Source organism: Cnephaeus nilssonii, assembly GCF_951640355.1.
Source record: "Cnephaeus nilssonii genome assembly, chromosome: 11".
NCBI lineage: Eukaryota > Metazoa > Chordata > Mammalia > Chiroptera > Vespertilionidae > Cnephaeus > Cnephaeus nilssonii.
In genome coordinates this window covers 31,954,510-31,980,663 of record NC_137082.1, presented here as the reverse complement: position 1 = coordinate 31,980,663, position 26,154 = coordinate 31,954,510, and the positions used below count along the sequence as shown (strand labels likewise).

At 54.0% G+C, this 26,154-nt stretch overlaps 1 protein-coding gene across 3 annotated transcripts; it reads right to left on the bottom strand.

The window, feature by feature from the left end:
- Positions 1–2,170: 2,170 nt before the first annotated feature.
- On the bottom strand, positions 2,171–19,314 carry SDCBP2 (syndecan binding protein 2). 3 transcript variants are annotated; one of them, XM_079783519.1, is made up of 9 exons: positions 15,301–16,968; positions 12,135–12,207; positions 11,435–11,504; positions 10,616–10,716; positions 6,512–6,670; positions 5,750–5,925; positions 5,502–5,673; positions 3,508–3,599; positions 2,173–3,284 (listed from the first exon to the last, which is right to left on the bottom strand). In XM_079783519.1, exons 2-9 carry the CDS (start codon positions 12,186–12,188, stop codon positions 3,230–3,232), a joined length of 879 nt encoding a protein of 292 aa, XP_079639645.1. In that variant the 5' UTR covers positions 12,189–12,207; positions 15,301–16,968; the 3' UTR covers positions 2,173–3,229. The 3 variants fall into 3 exon arrangements, with proteins under 3 accessions (XP_079639646.1, XP_079639645.1, XP_079639644.1); XM_079783518.1 differs by lacking the exon at positions 15,301–16,968 and adding an exon at positions 19,199–19,314 and having other exon boundaries at positions 2,174–3,284; XM_079783520.1 differs by lacking the exon at positions 15,301–16,968 and having other exon boundaries at positions 2,171–3,284; positions 6,512–6,646; positions 10,592–10,716.
- Positions 19,315–26,154: the final 6,840 nt, after the last annotated feature.

Sequence of the window (26,154 nt, the reverse complement as noted above, 5' to 3'; positions counted from 1 at the left end):
ACATTGAAAGGAAATTAATTAGAAGGTGGCCAGTGGGGCGGGACTGGGTGAGACAGGCCGGACACGCCCTGGAGCCAACCTCCCGTGGTCCCTCCCCGGCTGGCCGCACCTCGGGCAGTGCCGTGGCTCGAAGGGCGTCTGTGGAGTGAGCGGGTCCCTCTGGCAGGTGGGGTCCCTCGGCCTGGCCTACGGGGATCAGGCTGAAACCGGCTCTCTGACATTCCCCGAGGGGTCCCGGATTGCGAGAGGGCGGTTCTCGGGTGATGCACCCCAGAATCGGGCTCCCTCCTCTCTGGTTCCGGGGGGCATCACCCAAGAACCACTGATGCCAAGTCGCCACAGCTTGGCAGCTCCTGCATTGAGCACCTGCCCCTGGTGGTCAGTGCGCATCATAGCTGCCGGTCAGACGGTCAGACGGTCACTTAGCCTTTTATATAGATAGATTATTTTACAAAGTAAACCCGATCCTTTTTCCCTCAGGCTTACCCCCTCTGGTTGTCCCACCCACTCTTCAGAGTTAAGCCCCACACCTGGGGGGGGTTGGTGGGACCCTGTGTCCTACTCACCCCTCTGGCCACTCTGGTTCTCTGCCAAGGTTGCTTGCCCACCCCTGCTGCTCCGGCAGCCGTTGCCTGACTCACGGGCTCTGCCCTTCCTTTCTGCGCCCTCCCCTCACGGGGGGCAGCACCTGCATGCACTGGGAGTGGGCAGCCGGCCCAGCCATTGGGGCAGCAGCCCCCTCTGCCACGCGCTTTGTGCCTCCAAAGCTCCCCCTCCTCGGTCAGGCCTCAAGCCAGCCTTCCTTTGTGGGGCACCTCCCACCCCAGCCGAACGAACCCGAACTCCTGGGGCCTGGCCCGGGCTGCCCAGGGACGCCGGGGCCGTGGCATGGAGGGAGGACAAGCCCAATCCAAAGCCAAGCCGGGACTGGCCGGGACCCAGCCTCCTGCGCCGTGTGCTCATGGGCCGCCTAGTGTCTCCTTAGAAACAGGCAAAGCTTTGCTGAGGAAATCAGCATGACTGTCTGACAACAGAAAGTCTGTCTATTTCTCACCCCTGGAATTGAGTGGCGCTGCAGAGACCCTCTGCTCTTGTGCGTGTCTTGCTGTCTGTGGCCTTCCTGTTGTGTCTTATGTTTTGGTGGATGTGGTCAGGCTGGGGCCACAGTCCACGCTGTCTGCTGCCGGAGAAGCCTCTGCTGAAGGGCTGGCCGGGCTCGGACCCAAGGCCTCTGGGTGAGGTGAGTGGGTCCAGCCGCCACCCTCTGTGCCTCCTCTGGCCTGAGACTTGCCTGTCAGGGTCCCAGGGGCCCTGCTCTCAGCACTGAGGGTCCTCTCTCGTGGGAGGGAGGGGTCTGGTGGGGCCTTCGACGGGCGTTTCTTCTTCGTGTTAGTGGAGGAGGCAGCTTACCGGCAGCCCCGAGACAGACCCGGGGACCCTGTTGGTCCATGGCCCCGCGGGGCTCCTGCGTGTGTGCGTGTGTGCTCAGTGTCCGCATCTATGCAAAAGGTGCAGCGCCACCTGTGCGGCTCCAGGCGGTGGAGGGGGGCCTGTCCCCCGACTATGCAGGGCGGAATGTGGGGCTGGGGGCAAGGCCAGGGGCCCGGGCTGTTGAGGGCTCGTTCTGCAAATGTCTGCTTAATACCTCCTCCCGTTGGGCTGTGACCTTTCCCGCCGCCCTCAGCTTCTGGAGCAGAAATCCGTGGGCCCCTTCGCCAGCCTCTGCCAGAGCTGATGGCCAGGTCCTGCGGCACAGTGTTCCCAGGAGTTGCTTTCTGGAAACGCTGGCCCCTTGGAGCCCAGCGGGGAAAGTGGCTTCTTAATTGTAGGGTCCAGGCCGGAGCGGCCCTGCTGCTCCTCTGGTCCAGGCTCAGGCAGGAACCAGTCGGGCCAGGACCCTGCGCACACAGCTGGCTCGGGCGGAGTGTACTGCATCTCTCCCAAGGGGATAACTTAGCTTTTCACTGAACACCTTCCCAGGCACCACTCGCACAGCTGGCTGACAGCAGCACAGGGAGCTGACAGCGCCTGGGGGAGGGGTGGGCCAAGGACAAGGTTCTGGGCAAAGGTCTGGGAGGGGCCTTTGCCCAGTGACCTCACGATCCCCTCTCCGACCCCGGGCACAGTGCACCCAGTCACAGTGCACACTCATATTCGGCCATCCCCTTGACAGAATTCAGGGGGCCCGGGAAGGGGGGAGGTGGGAGGGGCATTCACTTTTGTCTCCTTTGAACTTTCGTTCAGAGTTGTACCTGCAGCAGACGGCTCTGAATTAAAGCATGAAAACACACACGACCCTCGGCCTGTTCCTTGATGTCGTCTTTTTTCTGAGGTGGGGGTCAGGGGGGCTCAAGCTGTCCCCCCCGCCTGGGAAGCAGAACGTGCACCTGGCAGAGCTCTCCTCCGGGTCAGGGGAGACGAGCTGCGGGTGGTTCCGCTCTGCCGTGCAGCTGCGTGGCAGCTGGGGCCCACGCCCCTCCGGGGGGGGACAAGGATCTAGAAGCACCTCCCTCGGTGGCCCTGGGTGTCAGACCCTGTCGTGCATCCCATCCCTCCTCCCCTCACTAGTTCTCACACCCGTTCTGCACGTGACAAGCAGTCTGGCCGGTGAGCAGGGGTGTCCAAAGCTGGTCTCTCTTCCAGTGCCCACGCCGGCCCCTCGCTCTAGCCGTCCCTCCCCAGATGGGCAGGCAGCCATGACGGGTCAGAGCACCAACGGCTCTCAGAGGCAACGCGTAGGCAAGGCCTTGGTCTCACGATTGCTTGGAAGAAACCAGCCTGGCATGTCCTGGGGCTGAAATGCTGGACTTCTCAATGACTTTTGAGGAAGGAATTTTATTTAAAATCAAAGCTTTATTCAAAAGAAGTGAGGAGTTACACCATGTGCAGTGTTTGTCGAAGATCAAGTACAGGGAAATTCTCACCAGGAATGTGCTCTGTCCTCATGTGGGCTGTCCTTCTGGTGGAGGGGACGTCTCGGAAGGGACCCAGCCGCACCTTCCAGAGGCACGGAGCCGGGCGGGCCAGCAGTGAGACCCGCACGGAGAGCCGCTGCCTGTGGCCCTGGCGCGGCCCTAGTCCAGGCAAGAGTCAGGCTCCAAGGAGGCCTGTGCCTCACATGAGGACGTGCTCTGCCTCACCCCACCGGAGCGCACCCCCTCGGACACGCCGGCCCCAGGCCGCAGGCCTCCGTTCCTGCGGGAGGTGGGGGGCGGAGCTGCCCGTGACGTCAGACGTCTGGGATGGAGTGGTCCATGGTGTGGCGGAGCAGGGTCGGGGACAACCTAGATACAGCAACGGCGACAGTGGCCACAACGGGCAGTACCTTCCCTCCTCCCCGCGGCCTGTGCCTCCCTGTGCCTCCCCTTTATTCCTAAGATTTCCCAATCACCAGAAGCCACCCGCCACGCTGAAGGGAGGGGCGGGGGGGGGGGGGAGCAGGCTGTGCAGTGCGTGAGCTTTGAGGAAGCGGGGAGGGGAGGGGGGAGAAGCGAGGGAGAGCCTTACTTTTTGACCATGTGCTCGTAGATCACGGTCGGGATGATGGTCAGGGTGACGATGTCCCCGGCCATGGCCAGAACCTCCGTGACCTCTTTGTCCTAGAGAGGAGGCGAGCTAGCGGTCACCCTGGGGCCAGGGGTAACTCCGCAGGCAACGCTATGGATGGGGTCAGTGTGGCCTCTGCTAGGGAGCCACTGGCACCTGGCTTCAGGGGTAGGGCTGCCCTCAGGGGAGAGTCCCAGGCAGACACCTGGGTGAGGCCCTGCTTGAGCAAGAACGTGAACCTCCCTGAGGCTCCCCTCTGTGAAATGGGCCACTGCCACCCTCGCCTCGAGGGCCAGTCACGTGGGCCTGACGGAACAGGGCCTTACAAACGGAACTACTCTCCTCCCCTCACCCACAGAGGCCCCGGAATCCACCAGCCACATCTTCCATCCCACCTCCCTGGACCCGGCCGCACTCGGTTCGGCCCCAAAGCAGGAAGAAGACAGCCATGCAGTGGGGGACACTGGGTGCACCACCCCCGCCAGCCCGTTGGCCGGCCAGCCTGAGCTGCGCACACGGCGCTTCCTCTGACATCTCACTCCGTGAAGAGGAAAGGCCCCAGAAGCCGATGAGACGCTGGGAGCACAAACCATAGAGTCTCCATGCCGCGAGCCAAGCAGCCCAACGGCGAGAGCGATGGCCGCAGGAGAGCCCTGGCCCGTCCCGAGACCAGAGGCCTTGACTCTCCCCGTCTCCAGCTTGGTCTCTGTTGTCTGTTGTCCCAGGACAAGGGGAGAAGGCGTGCTGGAGAGGACTAGGAGGCCACAGAGGGAAAGCAGAGGAACTCTGAAGAGATCAGCTCAGGTAGCAGAGCTCTCTGTGGCCACTGACAAAGGGACAAGCCCAGTCCTGAGAGCCTCACACGCTTGGTTTGGCAGGGTAACGGTAGCCCGTAACGCAGCCTGAGCCGCCGAAAGGAGAGGATGGGCGGCACCTGAACAACGACTGCTCTCACGGTCCGGGCCCATGAGCACCAATGCTCTCCCAGGACGAATGCAGTAATATCCGAGAGCCGGCTGCTCAGAATTGGCACCAGTGTATGAGCTTTTCCGGTCTAGGGGGTTCCCTTGGGATTGTCCCGCCTGATCCCTGAGGGGAGAGATGCAGCAGGAAGGACCTAGGACAGACATCAGGAAGCACTTCCTGATCACAATGAGCTGAACCTGCCTCCGGGGAAGGCGGGGGAGACAGCCAGGCACAGGGAAGCAGATGTGACAGGAATGGCTTGGTGATGGCCCTTGTGAGGGGTGGAGACCTGGCCTAAAAGCTGCGGAATGAATGCCACCACCCAGGCCCCTTCTGCAGGGGGACCTGCCTTGTGAGCCCAGAGCCCTGGCTGCAGGAGGGGAAGGGCCTCATCAAGTCACACCTGGGATGAGAACCACTCTTATCCAGGGAGCAGCATCAGGTTAGGATAAAATGACTTTCACTTGTTCAGGGACCAAAAGTCACGTGACTCGGCATCCTCTGTGGCCCATTCCCTGAAGGCACCCACCTGCAGTCCATGCCCATAGCACTGACTCGAGACCACTCTATTTTTCAAAAATAAAAGTCGCTACACACATCCCCTCAAAAAATGAACAGAGGTCAGAAATGGATTTCTGAAGAACTGTTTTCAAAAACATTCCTGCCACGTGATCTAGGATGCAACCAGAAGTACCACACAAAGCAGAGTGGTGTTCATGCAGCCCGTAGCCACCTGGGCACCTGAGGCCTTTCACATGCCATCACCCCCTCTTTCTGTCACACCTTTGACCTCCATGTGTTAGGGTCAATAGCTAATGTTCATTGAGCACTGACCATGTGCCCAAAGGTCTGTGTACTGTCTTACTGACTCCTCACAGCAACCTTAGGATGGAGAAACAAGCCTGGATGGCGCCCACAGACAGGGCCCTCCCCCCGCCCAGCAGTCTCCCGCCCCTGCAGCTCTGGGGCAGAGCCGGCCGCTGGCCTACCTTCAGCCCGATGACATTCTGCCCATTCACTTCGCACACGTAGTGGTCGGTGAGGAGCCCGTTGCGAGCCGCAGAGCTCCCTTTGACTACGGAGACCACCTTCCCCTTCTTGATGACGAAGCCCACGTGGCCGGTGCTGTCCCTGTGCAGGGTGACAGTCCGCTGGAAAGGCCTGCCGGAGAGGGACGTGAGCTGGGTTTGGATCGTGGCTGGAGGCGGACAGAGAAGCTCCTGCCTCTGGCACTCACCTGTCCCGAACAACCATGACGATCTTCTCTGCCGAAGCCCTCTTCACGGCCCGGTGGGCTTTGTCTGTGCTCCACCCAGCACAGTCGCGCCCATCAATCTGCAGGATCTGGTCCCCAAAGCGCAGCCCCACAAGGGAAGCAGGGGTGTTGACCTGTACCAGCTGCACGAAGAGGCCCTGGGAGAGGCAGGGCCCAGTCAGCTCGCCCACCGGAGCCCAGTCTCTCCTCCTAGGTGTTGTCTCCTCCTGATGCTCTGGGGCCTACAGGGTGCGGAGACTACAGCTCTGCCAGCAGGTACACTGGTTCCCCATTTTCCTGGTGAGGAAACTCCCAGGCCACACAGCCCGGGAGCAGCTGAGGCAGAATTTCAACCCTGGCTGGAGGCTGCACCCGCAAGCACTGGACCGCAGGCCTCTCCCAATGGCATCAAGGCCCTACGGACAGCCGCCTGGCAGCCAGATCCCTGTGAATTGGGGGACATGGGGAGGGTGGCTCTGAGCAACAGGAGCCTGAGAGGCAGCTGGTGGGTCCAGGCCGCAATCCAGTGCCAGGCCTCGGGCCTTGGGGGCGGGGCTAAGAGGATGGGGAGTTAGGTGAGCCTTGCTCCCAGCACCCTCTGCATCTTCCCCACCCCCACCCCGCAATGCCCTCCCCTGCTGCTGGGCTGTGCAGCCAAAGCCCCGAAGGCGCGGGGCTCGGGCGGCTCAGGCTGCTTACGGGTGCTGTCCACCACCCCCGCTCCCGCCAGGCCGCCAGCCCCACCTTGTTGATGGCCCGCAGCCGCAGCCCCGTCTTGCCACGCTCGTCCTTGCAGAGGTGGATCTCACGCACCCCGGGCTTGATCTCCGCACGCCGCACACCCAGGCTGTTCCCGGACACCGGCGCCACCACCTGGCCCGGCAAGGGGCCAGAGACCACTGTCTGCAGACACCAGGGGAGGAGGGGGTCAGCGGGCCCCAGGGGCCTCGAAAGGAGGAAGGAATGGTCCCTGGGGCCTCTCCCACCAGCAGATCACACACTTATCGGCTGGAGCCCAGAGAGGACATGACTCCATGAAGCCACTAGGGGGCATCCAAGTCCACGGCCTTGAAAAACAGCCAGGAAAATGAGGAAAGAGCAGGCTATACAGAAAAGAGACCCTCATTTTCCAAGGCTAATTGATATCAGGTAAATTTCACTTTAAAATAAAAGTAAGTAAAATTACAAAACAGCAATAGTGACCAATGGGAAAAAGTGGGCTCAGTTTGATTTTTGTCTAAAAATAAAAATGAATGTTTTCCCCCGAAGATCCAGAACAGGTAACATGTCCAAGCCCACCACTACTATTAAATATAGTACTGAAAGAACTAGCCAGAGCAATAAGGCAAGAAAAGGAAATAAAAGATATACAGATCAGAAAAGAAAAATTAAATGGTCCCTATTTGCAGATGACATTATGGCCTACTAGAAAATTCCAAGGAATCTATGAGTAAACTCCTTAAACTAATAAATGAGTTCAGCAAGGTCACAGGGCACAAGATCAACATACAAAAATCAAGTGTACTTCAATATACTAGCAATGAACCTGTGGAAACCTAAATTAAAAATACAATACCACTTATGACTACTCCAAAAAGCTTATAAGCTCTGACCGGTTTGCTCAGTGGTTAGTGTGTCAGACGGAAGGGTTGTGAGTTAGATTCCGGGTCAAGGGCATGTACCTCGGTTGCAGGCTCAATCCCGGACCCCTGGTCAGAGTGTGTGCAGGAGGCAACACATCAATGTGTATGTTTCTCTCACATCAATGTTTCTCTCTCCTCCCTCTCTGTGCCCCTCCACCCTCCCCTCCACTCTCTCTAAAAAAAATGAATGGAAAATATATCCTCAGGTGAGGATTTTTTAAAAAAAGCTTATAAGTTGTAAATCTAACAAAACATGTATAGGAATTGTATGTTGAAAATTACAGAACACTGATAAAAGATATCAAAGAAGGTTTAAATAAACATAGAGATTAATCGATTTGAAGAACGTAGAAAAACTGTCAAATGTCCCCAATTGATAATACAGATTTAATTTCTATCAAAATCCCTGTAAGATGTTTTCTAGATTTAGGCAAGGTTAATCTGAACTTCATATGAAAAAACAAAGGAACTAGAATAGCTAAAACTATCCTGACAAAAAGAATAAAGTGAGAAGACACACTCAACCAAATTTCACGACTCATTACAGAGCTAAGTAATCAGGACAGTGTGGTGTTAGTGGAGGGATGGACACTTATGAAACAGAACAGAGAATCCAGAAACAGCCTCACATAAGTAGGGCCAGCTGTTTTCACGGAGATGCAAGAGTAGTAGTTCAATGAAGAAGGAATAGTTTTTTCCACAAATGGTACAAGAGCAATTGAACATCCATAGCAAAAATGTGAACTTTGATCTTTACCCCACACCTTATATAAAAATTAACTCAAATTCAATCATAAATTTAAATGTAAAACATAAAACTATAATGGTTTTGGAAGAAAAAAAGGAAAAATTCTTCAGGACCTAGGGCTTAGTGAAAATTCTTTAGGACAGCAAAGCATGACCCACAAAAGAAGAAAAATCAATAAATGGAACCCATCAAAATTAAAACTTTTGCTCTGCAAGAGACCCTTTTAACAGGATGAAAACAGAAGCTACACACTGGGAGAAAATATTTACAAGCCACATATCTAATGAAGGACTCTAGAATAAAGAACTCTCAAAACTTGACTTAGCCCTGGCCAGTGTGCTAAGTGGTTAGAGCATTGGCCTGTGCACCGAAGGGTGGCGGGTTCAATTCCCGGTCAAGGGCATGGTCAAGGGCACATACCTTGGTGTCGGGTAAACTTCCCACCTCCAGTCAGGGCAAGTTTGGCAACCAGTCCATGTGTCTCTCTCACATCAATGTTTCTCTCCCTCCCTCCCTCCCTTCTACTCTCTCTGAAAAGCAAAGGAAAAAATATCCGAATTTTTTTAATTTGAGGATTACCCAAAAAAAACAAAACTTGACTTAAAAAAAGCAAACAATCCATTTAGAAAATAAGCAAAAGATATGAGGAAACATTTTGCTGAAAAGAGTATAGATAGTAAATAAGATCATGGAAAGATGTTCAACATCACTAGCCATTAGGGAGATGCAAATTATAAGATTCCAATAAACACCCATCATAACAGCTAATGCTAAAAATGGCGATAAAACCAAGTGCTAGTGAGGATGCGAAGAAACTGGGGCTGTCGTGTGTTCCTAACAGGAAAATAAAACGGTCAAACCACTCTAGAAGTAGTTTAGCGATTTCTTTAAACATGTAAACATTCATTTATCATACAACCTAGCAATTTCCCTCCTGGGCATTTACCCCAGATAAATAAAAACTTAGGTTCATACAAAACCTGTCTACAAACATCACAACAGCTTCCTTTGTAATAGAAACTGGAAACAACTGAAATGCCCCTCAACAGGTTAAGCAAACTGTGGCACATCCACACCATGGACTCTGTGCAGCAATAAAAAGGGGTGAACCACCAATACACCTGACAAGCTGGAAGCATCTCCAGGGCCTTATGCTGAGTAAAAAGGTCACACACTGTAGGATTCCACTGACGTGACGTTCTGAAATAACGTTATGGGGACAGAATAGAGAGGAATGGTTGCCCGGGTGAAGAATAGTGATGGGGGAGGGCAGGCAGGATTATGATAGGGCAGCTCATAGGAGACCTTGCGGGGGGATGAAATATCCTGATTGTGCTGGTGGTTGCAGGAATCTATGCAGGTGTCTATAAGACAACACAGAACTCTAGACACACACTGTACCAATGAAACACCTGCTCTGACATTATACTATCATTATGTAAGACGTAGTCATTGGGAAAACTGAGAGAAGGGTACAATCTTCGGTGCCTGTCTCTGTCCTTTGCCACTTCCTGTGAATCTATGATTATTTAAAAATAAAAAGTTAAAAATAAAAACAAAACTTTAAAATATTATAAAATGCATTCATCTGTCATATTTTTATCAAAACTTAGGTTAAATGCATTTATGTCCTAATTATTGGAACAGGGGGATTAAATCAATGGATTAAAATTGAACTATATAAACATGACCTTTACTTCGTGTACTTCCCAGCATGACTATCAAGGGGTCATTTTAGAGAAACACCCAGGTAGTTTTCCTCAGGGTCCCACATGCCCTCATCCTTGTCGGTGTTCTCCTGTGAGATCCTCCCTGTCAGAAGCTTTGTCTGTGGCTGTGGCATTTCTCATTATCACTTCCACCACCCTCGTGAAATCCTCCAGGCCCAGCAAGAGTCCCCGCTGCACTTTGCCATTGATTTTCACGGGCTCAGGCTGAGACTGGCAGACAAGGACACTGACAATGGCCGCAGGGGTGCTGGACATACCTGGGAGGGGTCTGCGTGGGGACTGAGTCTGTATGTGGACACATTTTCAAGAGTGAATGTTTCTGTCAGGATTTCTTTTGCCCCCTGAGCCATGGAGATCGGGAATCAAGCCATATGGTTTAATTTGGGGACCAGGGCTGGGTGGCAAGCTCCTCCCACCTTGCCTCTGCCTGTCCATGCGGCTGCTCTCAAGCTACAGGCAGCCCTTCATGAGAAGCTCCCAGACGCGGGCTGAGTTTAATGTCCTCCCTTCTCCTTCAGCAGCCTGAAGCCAGGGGTCAAAGGGCAGGCGTAGCCCTCCAACCCCAAGGCCCGCAGGACCCCATGAAATCCCACAACACTTACAATGAGGGCTCAAAATGAAAAGTACCATCAAGAAACGGGGCTGCAAGAATGTTTCAATGGCAAGACCAGGAAGGAGGGAGAGTTGGAAGATCTGTGCCCACATCAGGCAAGAGACAGATACCTACACTGGTACCGTCTGGAATCTGAGGCAGGTTCTGTTGGACTTCTTGGCTGGAGAGGGAAAGACCCATATAATTTTCCAGTTCTGCCAGGTTTGGGTACAAAACTGATGGGAAAGGAAGAAGGAGGAAGAAAGGTGTTATCAAGGTGAGCTTAGCCACAACTGCCTGGCTCCAATGTGGTGGCTCGTTTCTAAGAAACAGCCTGGGAATGCTGTCAGTTCCCAAGAATGCAGCTTATCCCCGAGAACACAGTGTATCCCAGGGATGTGGTGTGTGGGAGAGGAAGCAGGAACACGCGCTGGTGAGGTGGTCCTCTCCCCAGGAGGTCTGAGGGGCAGGGGTCCTACTCCCTCCAGGAGCAGCCTGGGACACCGAGTGCCTCATGTACCACTTTACTTGGCACCGGCCAGACAGCCAACACAAAATACAGGGCTGGCACTGGGGCCATGAGGCCCTGCTCTTAAGAAATCCACAGAAGCAGGCGTCTGACCCAAGGGCAGCTCAGCTCCGGGGACAGTGTGCCCGGGGAGGAGGGGAGAATTGAGCCTAAGTTCACGTTTGCTGCCAAAACCTGAATCAAGACTGCCACGAACCACTCTAGGGGCCACCACAACATCTGGCCCTCATGCAGCACCACGGAGGATGGCCCACAGCAGGGAATGAGGGCCTCACTCAGCCAGTTTTCTCTGCGCCCCTCAAAGGGTGCTGGTGAAGGTGGAACGTGTCTAGAGCACACAGCACAGTAGCAGACAAGAGACCAGCACTCGGAGATGCCAGAAGAGGTCACTCTCGGTCAGGAGCACCCCCACCCCACTCACTCACCTGGAGGCTGGGGGACAGCTGTCTCCTGCGCAGGCAGGATGGGCATCTTGGGGGTGTCTCTGGCCTGGGCCTGGGGAGAGGTGAGGGGTGCTGGTCAGCTGTGTCTGGGACCCCCCCACACCCCAGAACCCTTGGACCCTGGGGGCGAGGCATTATGTATGCTGGCGGGCCTGAGGGGTGCAGGACATCCATTGCCCTTTGAGGTCCTGTGTAAATGTGGTCTCTGGGATGTCCATGTTTCTGGGGGAGGTTCGTGGCCATTCTCTACGAGCCACCAAATGACCCGTTTTCTCCCTGAGGCAGCCAGAACATGGGGGCCCAAGTTCTCAGTCAAAAAGTCCCAAACTCTCAACACTCCCTGAGACCACAGATGGGGTGGAAGGAAGAGGGGCTTGTGGGGCTGAGAAGGCCAAGAGCCTGCCCCACAGTGCGGGGTGGACTGAACCTGGTGGAGGAAAGGCTGGGACAAAGCAGGCACGACAGAGGCCTGGCCGCAGGTGCCTGGCCGTTTCCATTCCTGCTGTGACTCCTCTGCCTTGGCCTCTGGGCACCTGCCCCGCTCAGCAGGCCCTTCCGTGGTGACCTGCATGCCTGGGGCCCCAAGCACCCACCAACGTCCAAGCCAAGCCTCCCTTAGCTGCCCTGGGGTGATCCTGAAGGCTCCATCGGGGGCCCAGGCTAACAGGGGCCGGTGACGTACCTGAATGGCTTGGTCCACCTTCAGGTCCTCCAGAGAGGGGTACAGGGTGGCCATGGCTGCCCCTGGAAGCACCCTGCGGGGCACAGAAGGTAAGGAGGAGTGAGGGCTGAAAGGAGGCACGATGTCCACCTTCTGTCCACATGAGCCATGTAGCACTCTCAGGATGAAAAGGATAGCAGGAAGGCACAATTATCCCCCACTTTGGAAATGGGGGAGCTGGGGTTTGTACCCAAGTCTGTTTGGTTCCCAAGCTCATGGTCTCCACCCTTGCAGAATTCCATCCCACCACATTCAGTTGGTTCTGGGCTACAGAACCTGGGCTCAGGGAACCACCCAGGACATGCTGGCCAGGAAAAGCAGGACTGGGGGCCACATCCTTCCCTCCCCTGTTTCAAAGATCAGACATGTTTATGAGACCGAAATTCAATCCAGCAGGTGCATAGTGAGTACCTGCTGCATACCGGCCTATGTTAGGGGTTTGCAAAGCACTGCCCCACAACTACACAGAATCCGGTCCAGTGTCACGGGCTGGGGACTTCGTATACAACAGAAAGGCAGCAGGCCCTTTAGAATTCCTTCACCACCCCACCCACCCCACACCCCTTTTCACTTCTGGACATTTGCGTTCCTACTGTATAACCTATTTCTAGCCTTGATCTTGGCCACGGTGAAGGGAGACCAATGGAAATTCTTAAAAACGGGCATACAAACTGTAGCAGAATTTAAAAACTCAACAGAGAATTGCTCCTAAGGGAGGAAGGAAAGGGACTTGGGGGAGCACCATGAACATTTACCAAGTACCTTCTAAGAGTCCCGGAGGAGAATCAGTAAGACCTTGGAGCAAGGTATCCAAAGAAATTCAAAGGAATTACACATGATGCTTTATTTCCTTCCGAGGTGAAATGTGAGGAAGGAGCTACTTTCAGATTTTTGAACAAATCGAGTTTTTTCCTGTCTCCAGGCCTTTGCATATGCTAGTCCCTCTCTCTGAACACTCCTCACCCCTTCCACTTCCTGCCTGGCTAACCGCTCATCATTTTCCCAGACCAGAGCACTCTTCTCTCGGGAAGCCTGCCTTCATTTGTGCTCTCCTCCCACCCCCACCCACGTCCTTACTCTTGCTGATCTCTCACATTTCCTGTAGTTGCCTCTTTAAGTGCCCCTCTACCTGTTCGACTGGGAGTTCCAAATGGGCAGGACTGGGCCTTGTCCCTTGTCATGGAGCCCTCGCCCCTAGCACGGACACTAACTCGATGATGCCGGAAGCACTACACTCTGCCTGGGCTCTCACTTCTCGCTTTAAAGCTTGGATGTCGTAAGGACACCCGCCTTCCGAAGATGGAAACAAGGCCCCGCGGTCCCAGCCCTGTTTGGTTCACCTCTCACAGGCTTCGGTGTTTTTTATTTGAATCAGTGCCAACATTGTAAAATATGGAAATATAAAATCCTTCACTTCTAATTGTAGGGAAAACCATAAAAATATTTGGCAATGCAAGAGCAGGGGTCGTGCGTAGCAACACTCAGCCTACCCCCTAGAGGGGGCTGCTCGCGCTTTCCTGTTTCCCCCAGTACCCATCCAGCCGGTTTAGCTCCAGATCCTTGCCCTCGCCCGGCCTTCGGGGAAGAAATGATCACCTCATGAGGTCAGGGATTTTCTTAGGGGCCAGAGGGAGACTGACTCTGACCTCCGTTAGACCAGCGGGGCGGGGGGGGGGGGGGGGGGGGCGGGCTCCCTCTGCCTGTGGCCTCCCCCTGTGCACTCTCTGGGAGGTTTTTATCTTAGGACAGTCCTCAGCAGGTACCATCTGCCAAAAACACCCCGTGCCAGCAGAATCTCGCACGAACAGCGGTAAGAGGCTACCCCTGCCCTGATTTTTTCCCCAACCATGAAGCAACAGAGGGGTTATATTTTTAGCAGCTGCCCTCTGGGAGAGCAGAATCAGAGAGCCACTTCCTGGAAATCACTCCCAGGCCAGGACCACACAACCCTTCCTCCATGTCAGTGTCCCTTCCACCACGGTCACCCGCTCGGGGTCCCAACGCAGTTTGGGGCTCTGGGGGGGTCCAGAGGCAGGCATTCCCCTGCCTTTTAGCAGTGTTTAGCAGTTCGTGGTAGAGTGGGGAATGGCTCCCTGCCAGCAAGCATGGCTGGCTCGTTCAATCGTCCACCTGGTCACTCACAGAATGGGAGCGTCTGCTGTGCGCCGGGGACCCTGGCCCTCTCTCAGTCACGCTGGTCCCTCTGCTTGGCCCGCCGCCCTCTCTGCCTGGCGCCCTGTCAAGGCTCAGCTCAAATGCTACTTCTCTGGTTTTTGAGGTCATGGGACCCTCTGCTAGTTGGCTGGGTCTTCTTTTGTTCCTAACCCGAGCTGCTTAGCATATTATATGATTACTATCTGCGCATTTTCTCACACTGGACCCAACCTCAAAAGGGCGACCCCCCCCCCCCCCGCCCGCCCCATTCACCACTCTATGCCTCCCCACCAAACGTGCCCAGCACGCGAATGCTGGCAAAACTTATTTGACTGAATAAATCAGTGGTTTTCCAAAAACCAGAGTGGAATTTTGTGTGGGCATTTTGAGGGGACACTACTAGCCTTCAGGAAGCAGGGAGCAGAGATCTGGACCCAAATGCACAGAATAATTCACCACAATGAACTGTCCTCTGTCCTGCAAACCTTCAGGGAGGCAAAACACCTGCTTATAACCTGTTTTATATACAGATACAAAATATACAAAATTTTCCCCGGCTTTAACATACAAGAGATTACCCAGAAGCGCATATACCAGGTTAATGGAGGGAAGTTATACTTCGTTTTGTTCGCCATTTTGGAAAATCACTGCCGAGCCTTCTCACCCCAGGCCCGTCACCAGAGCACACCCCTACGGGCCTGCATTTATAGCTGCCACAGTGCTTCCACGCCTGCACGCAAACACGTTTAGCCTTCGACGTAAGATGTCAACTATCAACTGTTGGCAAAATTCAGTTGACTGTTGTGCTTTAATAATCCAAACTTAATCATTTTGTTAGGTACGAGCATGATCGGGGGTAGCCCAATCTGAGCTTTCACGTAGCGAAGTGCATACTCTTTTATGATAAATTACTCTCACTGCCCTCATTTCTCCCTCGTACGCAGGCACGGAGGGCATCCTGTCCATTTCTTACCCGAGGAAATGGCCGCTGTGGACGAACCGCCCCCTCCCTCAGCCTCAGCTCCCGCGGTCACAGGGGAGCCGCCAAGCACAGGCCCCATGCCCGGGGCACCAGAGAGAGCCCCGGCGGCCCCTAGGGCTTGTTCTCCACCCCAGGCCCGTCTCCCAGGCTGTCAGGCCGTCCATCGACCTCCACACACTCGGACTCCAAACCCCACGCAGTTCGGATTCCCGCCGGAAGCGACCTCTCCCGGTTGCTATGGGCTACGGCGACTGCGCAGAGGCCCCGCCAGGCCGCTAGGGTGCGCGGTGGCGTCTAGGGCGCATGCGTCTGGCCCACCCCGACCCGCGCGGGCTACGGGCCCCTCCCAGAAGGCTTTCCAGTTGCGGGGCTGGAAATGCCCGCTTCCTCACCGAGCGGGTTGTTGGCGTGGTTGGTTACTAGGATCCACTCGGCCTCCTTCTTTCTTTTTAATATATTTTTGTTGATTTCAGAGAGGAAGGGGGAGAGAGAGATAGAAACAGCAATGATGAGAACCACTGATCGGCTGCCTCCTGCACGCCCAGCACTGGGGATTGAGCCCGCAACCCGGGCATGTGCCCCAACCGAACCAGGACCTCCTTGTTCATAGGTCCTCGCTCAACCACTGAGCCACGCTGTCAGGGTTGGCCTCTCGCTTTCCCAAGGCGCCCGAAGCTGGCGCTGGCATCCACAAAAAGAGATCGGGTAAAGCAGCGGATTAAGAGACAGGAAGGGTCGGCCAGGCTCCGCGGTTCTCTCTTTACCGGGCTGGAGGCTGCGGGTCAAATCGAGCTTTAAAGGGGCGTGTGCCCCATGGCCCCGGACCCCTGAGGGCCATTTATTGCCTCCGAAGCAATGGGGTGCAGTTGAGCTGCTCACCGCTGACAAGGCTCTGTACCGAGGAGGCGGGCAAAGTCAACACTCCTGCGTTTTCCGCTGCCTGTTGCTCAAACTGAAAAGGAATCTTCACCCACACACACCCTCGCTCCTTACGATTTGGAAGCATCTTTGATCGACTAGGTCCTACCCATTGTGACGTCACCGACCCGCCCACTCTCTCACCGGTTCCTTGCGGCAGGTGGGGGGCGGGGGCCGCTGACTCCCGCCTGGCCCTGAGCTGCAGGTGCCTTGCCCCACTCGGCACTGATTCACCCAGTGTTCCCAGCCGGGCAACCGAGTGATTTGAGCCCCTGCTGCCCAGGTTAGGGGACTTGTGCTTGGCCGAGCAGATCACTTCCTACAGCAACATTGGACCCACTGCATTTTACTAGCACAAGGGGTTCAGGCGGTTGGGTTTATGGAGTGCAGGGTAAAAGGCGAGGGCAACGAGGAAGGCCTTTTGGAGGAAGGAAGGAGACCCTGAGAAGACTGAAGTATGGAGGGTTCAGGAGGGTGGGAGTGGGGTGTGCTATTCCAGGGATAGGGAGGCCCAGGCCAGGAGTCCAGCTTCCTTCCACATCTTTACTATCCTGAACTCATTTTCCCAGCTTTGCCGCCCTTCCTCAGCAGCCCCACCAAATCCAAGGTCTAAGCTGGGAGTTATTCTCAGCACCTGCTCTTGAAGTCATCCTGACCCAGCTCTTCTCCTTATGATAAATCTCCAACTTCGTATTCAAATTCCCATGACCTGACTCCTGGTACAGCTCCAATCTCACCCTCTTCTACACTCATCTTGCATTTCATTCATTCCCGACAGCTGATCCTAAAACTCAGCCTGCTTGTTCATGGCTGTGCCCTTTGTCTTTAATGCCATTCACACCTTCTCCCTCCCCCTGAGGACTTCTTCAGAGAATGCAGATGCTCGGGACTGGGAAACTAAATTTGTTATTCATCTGGTGAACTCCAATTCTAAATTTTCCCCAAAATGCCCACACCCTCAGCCTCCCTTTTCTAGACCACAGGATTTCATATTCACCTATTAAACATTTACTGCACTAATGTTGATTAATCACCTACTGTGATCAAGGCCTTTGGCATTTCTGGGTGGGATTTCCAGTGTTCTATTTGTTTGCCTGTCTTCCCTCTCTGGTCAAGAATGTTGCTCATTCTGAATCCCCAGTATTGAGCCCAGGGCCTGGCACCCAGCAGGCGTCCAGTTACCATTTCTTAAAGAAATGGAAAAGCAGACACAGAGGGAAGAGAAAGCCCAAAAAGTCCTTTGAACAAATACCCTGGGCCTAGAAAGGGAGATAAGTCTGCCTCTGAGGCAGATTGAAGGTCTGGCTCCCACACTCTGGCAATGGGAGAATTTGCTCAGTTCAGTGCTGACGGAATCCCACAGTTAGCCCCTCTGAAAGGAATTTTCTTCTCCCACTGCACTTTGCAGAATGTCCATCCCTGAGCCTCAGTATTTTTTTTTATATAAGCAATATCAACACCCACAACAAATCAGCAACCGGGTCCTCAGAGTTCAGCCGCGTCTCTGGATTTGGGGTGAGAGCACTCCTCTGGAACACTGTGTTCCCAAGAGCTGAGGCGAGGGGACTCCCACTTGTTCTGTGGACAACTCATCCATCTCCGAAGACAGTGTGCAGGAGGGAAGCGTGGGCTAGAGCGGCAGAGGAATAGCTCCTGGAAGGCCAAATTAGCCCAGGGATGTGGTGAGTCGGAAAGGAAGAGGCTGTTGCTAGGCCACCAGCACAGACCCCTCCTCCGCTCAGGGTGTACTGCCTGCTAGAGAAAAGCTGGGGACTTCTCCAGAGAATGCAGATGCTCCCCAAGCCAGGCCCAGGGGAGGCAGGGCAGGAGCAAGGACCTTGGTGGCAGGCAGGACGGGTCAGATGGCTGCTGGGCTTGTGAGAACAAGCATGGACAAGTCCCCTTTGAATGTCATTTCTGTTGTAATATGGGTAGCAGTACAGGCATCACAGAGTTATCGTGGAGATGAAAAGATTCTTAAAAAGAGATAAGCTGTGCATGGGAAGCACTTATCACAGTACCTGGCACATGCAGGGCACACAGCAATCCTTAGCTGTTGTTCCTTCAGTGCATGTACTGAGCACCTCCACCCCAGCACTGTTCAGGTGCCAGTAGTAAGGCATTGAACAAAAGCGAAATCGGCCCCTGAGGAGTGCTAACTTTCTAGCTGGGGATAAAGAAGTGCTTCTGCTGTAGGAGGTGGGGGGAGCGATGGGGAGAAAGGTAAAGCCGGGTGGAGGGTACAGAGTGTCAGGAGGTCTAGAAGAGCCTCATTGCTTGGGGAAGGGGGAGGGGGGTGACGAGTAAAAGCCTGAAGGGCAGGGAAGAGCATTCAGGCCGAGGAGGGAGCCACTGCAGCGGCCTGAGGTAGGACTGCCTATTGTGTTTAGAAAACATCTGACCAGTGAGACAGTCAATGGTTCAGGGGAGGAGCTCCGGGGCTCTGCTGTGTGGAGGGCACGTCCTGGCCCCTCATGTCCATTACCTCACTCAGGTCTCCTGACGTTAGGGATATTTTCAGTCTCCAAGTGAGGAAACCAGGTTTTAAAGGGGTCAAACCACTGGCCCAAGATGTTCCTGGCTGTGGTAGGGAGGTTGTGGGTAGAAACAGCCTCAGCAGAGAAGTAAGTAACAGAAACTGAGGCCTGCACTCAGTTCTTGTGGAAATTGGCTTCTTTTTGCCTGGTCTCCAAGGGCCCACTTCAAGGAGTGAAGTGTGGGTCCCGTCTCCCTGAGCACCCTCAAAGGCAGGCAGGAGGAGGCCGGGACCCTGGTCTAGATAAAGAACTCCCAGCCCTCACACCTGGCCCAGGGCTGGGGTCAGAAGAGGAATCCCCAGTTCACATTTCGCTCCCAGAAAGAAACTGCCTGGGGAATCCCAAAACGCTCAGGGCAGGGTGAGAACAAATCTCGCTGATCTGGGTCCCAGGCTATAGGGGGAGCTGGGGTGAAGGGGGGAGGCAGATCTTACCTGCAGGCCTGGAGCTGCTGCACGTCCTTCTCCAGCCACTGCCCAGAGAGTCTGTTTCCCTCCCTGGAAGGTGGTGGCCCTTGTCGCAGCTGCGTTCCTGCTCCTGGAAGGGTGGTGCCCGCTCCTGGTCAGCTGACTCACCAGGCCTGGGACCGGGCAGGCCCAGGTAGTTCTCTGGGGCAAACAAAGGTCACCACGCCCACGGGAGGGCTGTGGCCTTTGTCTCGATGTGGAGGTGGGTTTGGGACACACACAGCTGTTACTATTAAGAGCGATTTGAGCCAAAACTTCTTGGCCTTCAGATTTGCATTGGACACCAGTCCTGCTGAACGTGAAGGCAGTGTGAGGGGGTGTCCAGGGTCTTGAAAAATTGTGATCCAGCATTTCCTCTTCTAGGAATTTGTTACAAAAAATAACCCTGGCCAGTTTGGCTCAGTGGATAGAGCGTCAGCCTGTGGACCGGGGGTTGGGGGGGTGGGGGGTCCTGGGATTCTATTCCAGTCAGGGGCACATGCCAGGGTTGTGGGCTCAATCCCCAGTGGGGGGGCATGCAGGAGGCAGCTGATCTGTGATTCTCTCTCATCATTGATATTTCTATCTCTCCCTCTCCCTTCCTCTGAAATCAATAAAAATATATTAAAAATAAATAAACAAACAAACAAGTAGGCAGTGAGGTCTCAGGGCCCATCACCATGTTGCTTATAATAGGCAAATCTAGAAATCCCAAATGCCCATCATGGGGTCTGGTTAAATAAGTCAGTACCTATGGATGATGACACAGCTATCAGAGTTGTTTAAGGAAGAAGCCAGGAGGAAATGTCCCTGAGATGCTGGCAGGATCAGGACTGTGATACTCTTCCTGTGATTTGTTTTTATTGTTTTGAAAAGTGGATATGCATTGGAAACGGTCTGGGAGGACCTATACTAAAATGCTGTAAATCTGGATGGTGGGTGGGTTTTTTGGTTTGTATTTCGTGTATATTCTAAGGTAGTGGAGTTTTGTTTTGTTTTGAAGTTAGTTTTTGCTTTGAGTGCTTACGGTTTTTCAAAGAGGAAGCAAATTACATTTGTTTTAAAAAGGAATTTAGGTTGGTTGTGGGCTGGGGTAGGAGGGGATCTTTTCTATAGCACGTTTTTTGGTGCCTTTTAAATTTTGAAACATTTCAATGCGTTACGTATCCCCAAAAATAATCATATAGAATGAAACAGAAAGGAGGACACATTTTGTTTAGTTCCTGGTGTTTAGTTGCACCGAAGTGCCTGTCACACTTGGTGCCGGGAGGGGACTGGGGACCTGGTGCGGGGCAGTCCCATGTGAATGACGCAGGGCACCCACACAGGGTGGGGTGAGTATCAGGGCTGCTCACCGGGCCGGGCAGGTCCAGGTCAATCCCCATGACAAGCCTGGGTGGAGCTGCACTAGCCTCGGCGTCAGACCCTGACCAGGGGCCCCGCTGGTGTTCGGCCCCTGGAGGAGATAGCTGCTGCCCGCTGAGGCGCTTACAGCCCCCCTGGAGGAGATGGCTGCTGCCCTCTGAGGCGCTTACAGCCCCCCTGGAGGAGATGGCTGCTGCCCTCTGAGGCGCTTACAGCCCCCCTGGAGGAGATGGCTGCTGCCCTCTGAGGCGCTTACAGCCGAGAGCCCCACAGGAAACATAAGAGACAACAGCAAGAAAAGCAGCTGTCATTAACTGAGCGCAGTGGACGGAAAGGGGGCCACATACCAACCCTGACAAGCTCAGGGAGGCCTGCCTGGTGGCTTTACAAACTCAGAGGCTGAAAGTAACCACGAGGAGGTTCTGAATGCTGAAATTCCTAACTGAAAGAGGGTCATGGGGGGGGGAGGGGTGGGCGCGGGGCTGGAGTCACATCCTAGGCCTGTAGCTTCCTGGACAAAAGTGGATCTTTAGCCCTGGGTGGTTTGGCTCAGTGGATAGAGCATCAGCCTGCAGACTGAAGGGTCCCCGGTTCGATTCCAGTCAAGGGCACATGCCCGGGTTTTGGGCTCGATCCCCAGTAGGGGGCGTGCGGAGGGCAGCCGATGGTTCTCATCATTGGTATTTCTCTCTCTCTCCCTCTCCCTCTCCCTTCCTCTCTGAAATCAATAAAAATAAAAATAAAAAATTTTTTTAAAGTGGATCTTTACCTTAATGAGCCTGTCTATTGTCTTTTCACACTCAGGGAGCAGACCTGTGAAACGTCAGAGGAACCTTTTCCAGACCCATCAAGGCACAGCTGCTGCGCCAGAGCAGGTCACGGAACCGCTCCTTGTTCCCTTGCTCCGCGTACCCTCCGGCGTCCCCTCTCGATGTGCTGTAAACGTTCACTAACGACCCTGTACCCACCAAGGTGAGCACCAATAGGCGTTTCTCTGTTTTGCCTTTTCATCCAACCCCAGAGATTTCCCCACTTTGCTTTCTCCTGCCTCCTTCATCTACCACTAATGGATTTCAAGGAACCCTCCTTCCGTCTTCTCCCTTTATCCCAGTGTATAACATAAGCTGCCGTTCTCCAGAGCATTTTCTCGATCCATTGAGATTTTGCCTCCCAGCGGTTGTCATCAGTTTGGCTCAGATATACTCATAAAGATTCTCTACAGACGGGCTTGGAAGTCCCTTCCAGTCCTGCCTGTGGAACTACAGACCCTGCCCCAGGCGCTTGGAAGGTATCTGTCCATGGCTCCTTTCATCCCTGAGAGCAGGTGCGAGCGGCGAAGCCCCTTTCCTGGTTACAGCGCGGGAAAGTGGCTCCGAGGTCATGTTTTCTCTTCCGTGAGACAAATGCAGCTTGAAGCTGAGTGTGGACACACCCAGGCCTGTGCCACATGGTCCTGAAGCATGAAGGAAGCCGTGGGTGATGGGCGACCTTAGGCCAGGTCTTCAAGGCCAAAGAAAAGTAGGAAATAGAGATCCTGACTAAACCAATAGAGATCTGACTCCCGCGCCCCCCCCCACCCCCGCCACACACACACACACACCTCAATTCATTTAGTCATGGTCTGAAAGGGCCTTTAAAAGAAGATGGAGGAAAACCAGCCCAGAAGGGCAAAGGACTTGCCTGTGGTCACACAGCACCTCGGTATAGATCTAGGACTGGGACCCAGGTCCCCGAACCCCCACGTACATGTTCCATAGCATGCTAGCCACCTCCCATCTCTAGCATCCCTATTTCAGCCACCAACAAGTATCTTTCATTGGGCATGACCTTGCTCAAAGGCCTTAGTGGTCCACTACTGAAGGGTCAAACGAGGGTGGGTTAGGGCAAGACAAACTCCCCGACCTCACATTGAGGCAACATGGTCTACCCCCCACACTCATTTATACCTTTTCAGCCTTGTCTCCCCAGCACCTCCACCTAGCCAAGCGGGAATTCCCTCCAGTCCAATTCCCACCTCATACCTCCATACCTTTGCCTGTGCTACTGCTTCTGGAATGCCTCCCTCCTCCCCCACTCCACCCAGCCAGATCCACTGAGCTCCTCTTCCGGGAAGCTCCCCGGTCACCCCCATCATGTGGCCTGTCCCACCTCTGAGGGCTGGATCAGACCTTCCAGTTTGCTCTTTGATAGTAATCACCTCTTATTGTTCATGTGTACTGTAGGCTACCAACTAGACCCTAAGTTCCTTGAAGGCAGAGCCTAGTAATTAGGTTTACAGTAACTATATTCAAAATAAAATTGGAAACTGTGCTCTGACCAGGAGATACTTCTGCTTTCTTACACATTTGTACAAACAATCTTCAAAAGTCTAAAACGGGAATCTAATATGCAGCATACAATCAGAAACTCCCTAACAGCACCCTTGTCAGACCTAAGTAACCAGCCATTGGTTGTCCTCCCTGCTGAGCCCAGGGGTGGCTCAGACTCCTCTCATGATAAAGTCAAAGACGGCTACCTCCACCGGGATTCCGCCCTGAGGTGAAACCTCTGTGCCACCTGGTGGGTGCTCAGGGGCTTGTCCCTGAGGGAGGTTCTTAGTCCTAAGGCTGGGGGAGGAACCTTTTTTCTGCCAAGGGACATTGGGATATTTATAACATCATTTGCAGGCCAAACAAAATTATCAACTTAAAAATTAGCCTGCTATATTTGGTCAAACATTTAATTAACTCACCCCTAATGCCTTAGCAGGGCCAGACCAAATGATTTCCTGGGTCTTATTCGGCCCAAGGGCCAGATGTTCCCACCCCTGCCCGAGGGCCTCACACACAGTGGGCTCTCAGTAAGTACTTACTGAATGAAGAAATACCCCTCCTAGAAAAATCAACCACAGTGATAAACTTAATGGCTCCCTTATTTAAAAGATGGGCTGGGCCCTAGCAGGTTTGGCTCAGTGGATAGAGTGTCAGCCTGCGGACTGAAGGGTTCCAGGTTCAATTCTGGTCAAGGACACATGCCCGGGTTTTGGATTCGACCCCCAGTGTGCAGGAGGCAGGCAATCAATGATTCTCTCTCATCATTAATGTTTCTATCTCTCTCCCTTCCTCTCTGAAATCAATAAAAATGTTTTTTAAATAAATAGATAAAAGATGGGCTGGGCGGGGCTGCAGCATCAAATCTGAGGCCCAGATCTATGACGTTGCCCATTACGAAACCTCTCCGAGCTACGGTTTCCACATCTACAAATGGGGATGTTGGGACCTGCTTTACAGGCTTATCTTGAGGATTAAATGAATTAGTCATACACAGTACCTAGGACACAGCTGGCGCTCAATAAATGTTAGTTTCTGACTTCCTCATGGAATCAGTCCAGCTATAAGCTACAGAAATACAAGTTATCTGGTTCAAGTGAAAATGGTCTTACCTGCAGCAGGGTACTGTACTGGGCAGAGAGAAGTACCAGCTGTCACTCCTGCCCCTGCGTGGATCTGGATGGTCTGTCACCGTGGCTGTGTCCTCACCGCGGGATGATGGTAACAGGAAGAGGTCGTTGGTTGGCCCTTCTCCATGTTGGGTGCTCTGCTGGGCCTGGGGCATAACCCGGTTTCCTCTGTGGTTCACAGCAGCCCCAGACTCAGAGAGTGAAGCACCTTGTCCGGACCATGCAGCCCGAGGGGGAAGGCCAGGCTTTGACTGTAGATCGCACGGAGCTGCCTGGGCCCCAGGAGGGCTGAGTCCCAGGTGTCCCAGGTGGTAGCCGAGTCAGACGCCCAGCGGGCTAGTGTCCGACAGTTCCTCACACTTGTACCCCACTTAGCCCCACCCAGCACCTCAGCCCCTTGCCTGGTAGTGCAGGCACTGGCTATAGACCCTGACCTCAAAGGCCCTCACAATACCCCGACGTGACATCCTGAAGGGGGCACAGCTTAGGCTCAAATCCTTACTGTTAGGCTATGTGACCTTGGGCAAATGCGCTCTCTGGGCCTCAGTTTCCTCACCTGTGAGATGGGGAAAATTTCACTTTGTATTTATTAGCACAAATAAAGTACTCTCGCTTAATACCTGGCTCAGGGGACGTGCTAGTTACATTTGAACTATTATCTTTCCATCCATGTTATTGGATTATTGCATCATCCAAGTGAGAAAACTATCCATTACTGTCCTTCATGCGGTAGAAGGTCAGACATACAGAAATGACTTGAATCCTTTCTGGACCATAAGTTTAGGTTGGACTCTCCCTGAGATGGTTACCCTAGAAGTAATCACCTTCTCCATTCTATCCCCCGGATCCTGTATTTCTCCCAGTGCGGTGGCCGGGCCCCTGCAGCAGAGACCATGTGGCCCTGAGTGGCATGCATGCCTCCTGCCCCTAGAACCCGAGAGTATAAGAAACTTGTTCTGAGCCTCTCCTCTGTGCTGTACCTGACTGGCCACCTCCTAACAGAATACAAACAGGTCTCCAGGGGCAGAAAGTCCTCCAGGCCACCTCTCAGCTCCCGCCTGGGTTTTGCTTCCTGGAGATGTGGACTAGGCAAGGTAGGCTGGGTCACGCTGCATGAAGCTATTTGCTACACACACCACATCCCCGTGGGGGGCTGGCAGGGCTCTTCAGGGCTCCTCACTCCAGGGCCCAGGGTGCTTTGCAGCCACCATCTCTCTCAGAGGCTACCAGTAGCCTCCGCAGAGGGAGAGGGTCTTCACCTGGCAATGAAAGGCTCCAGGCCGAGGGGACTGATGTCACTTCTCATACTTCTTTGGCCAGGACTAGTCACATGACCCCAACCCAGTCACAAGGGTGCAGAGATATGCCATCCCACCACATGCCTGAGGGCAGAGCTTGGGAAATAATATGGAGAATGGCACTGATGATGACCTCAGGCCTCTGATCAGGGTCTGCCCTGCACCTGTGCAGGGGGTGGGGGGCAGCTGTGTCCGGTGGTGGAGCCTGCTGGGGCCCACCTGGGACTGAGAGTGCTGAAGAGAAGAAAGGACAGCTGGCATTCCAGAGCTGGGGCTGTGATGCCCGACAGTCCTACCCACCAAGCTGGCCAGGAGTCCAGGCTCCACTGCTGTCAAATCGGGACAGTGTTTCCTGACCTGAGGAACTTCAGTGAAGATTCGTTGAAATAGGTGAGCAGCATGGGGAAACGTGCCTTGATCCTCCAAGCAGCCTTCCACAGAAGGCGGTATTTTTGGTGGAAAGCCTTTGCCCTGCTGAGCCCGTTGATGAATTCGGGTGGACACATTTGAAAGCAGGAGCTTGGTGAAGAGGGGCTTGGAGGACACAGGCTGGAGGGGGCTTTTCCAAGGCTGTGTGTGCTTACTGAGGCACAATACATTCCTAAGATGTCTTTGGGGGTGCCTTTATTTGAGAGGGCTCTGAGAGAGTGGATGGAGAATCTGGGAGCGTCCAAGCCCCCCACACCTGTCCCCATCAAAACTGGAAAGAGATCAATTGTTCTGTGCAACAGAAGATTTGGGGGTTCCTGCAGCAGTCCATAGACTAGGGAGCAAAAAAGAGGGGAACGGGAAGGAAGGCCGCGTGATGGGGAGAGGCCAGCAGGTACAGTAATCTCCAGGGA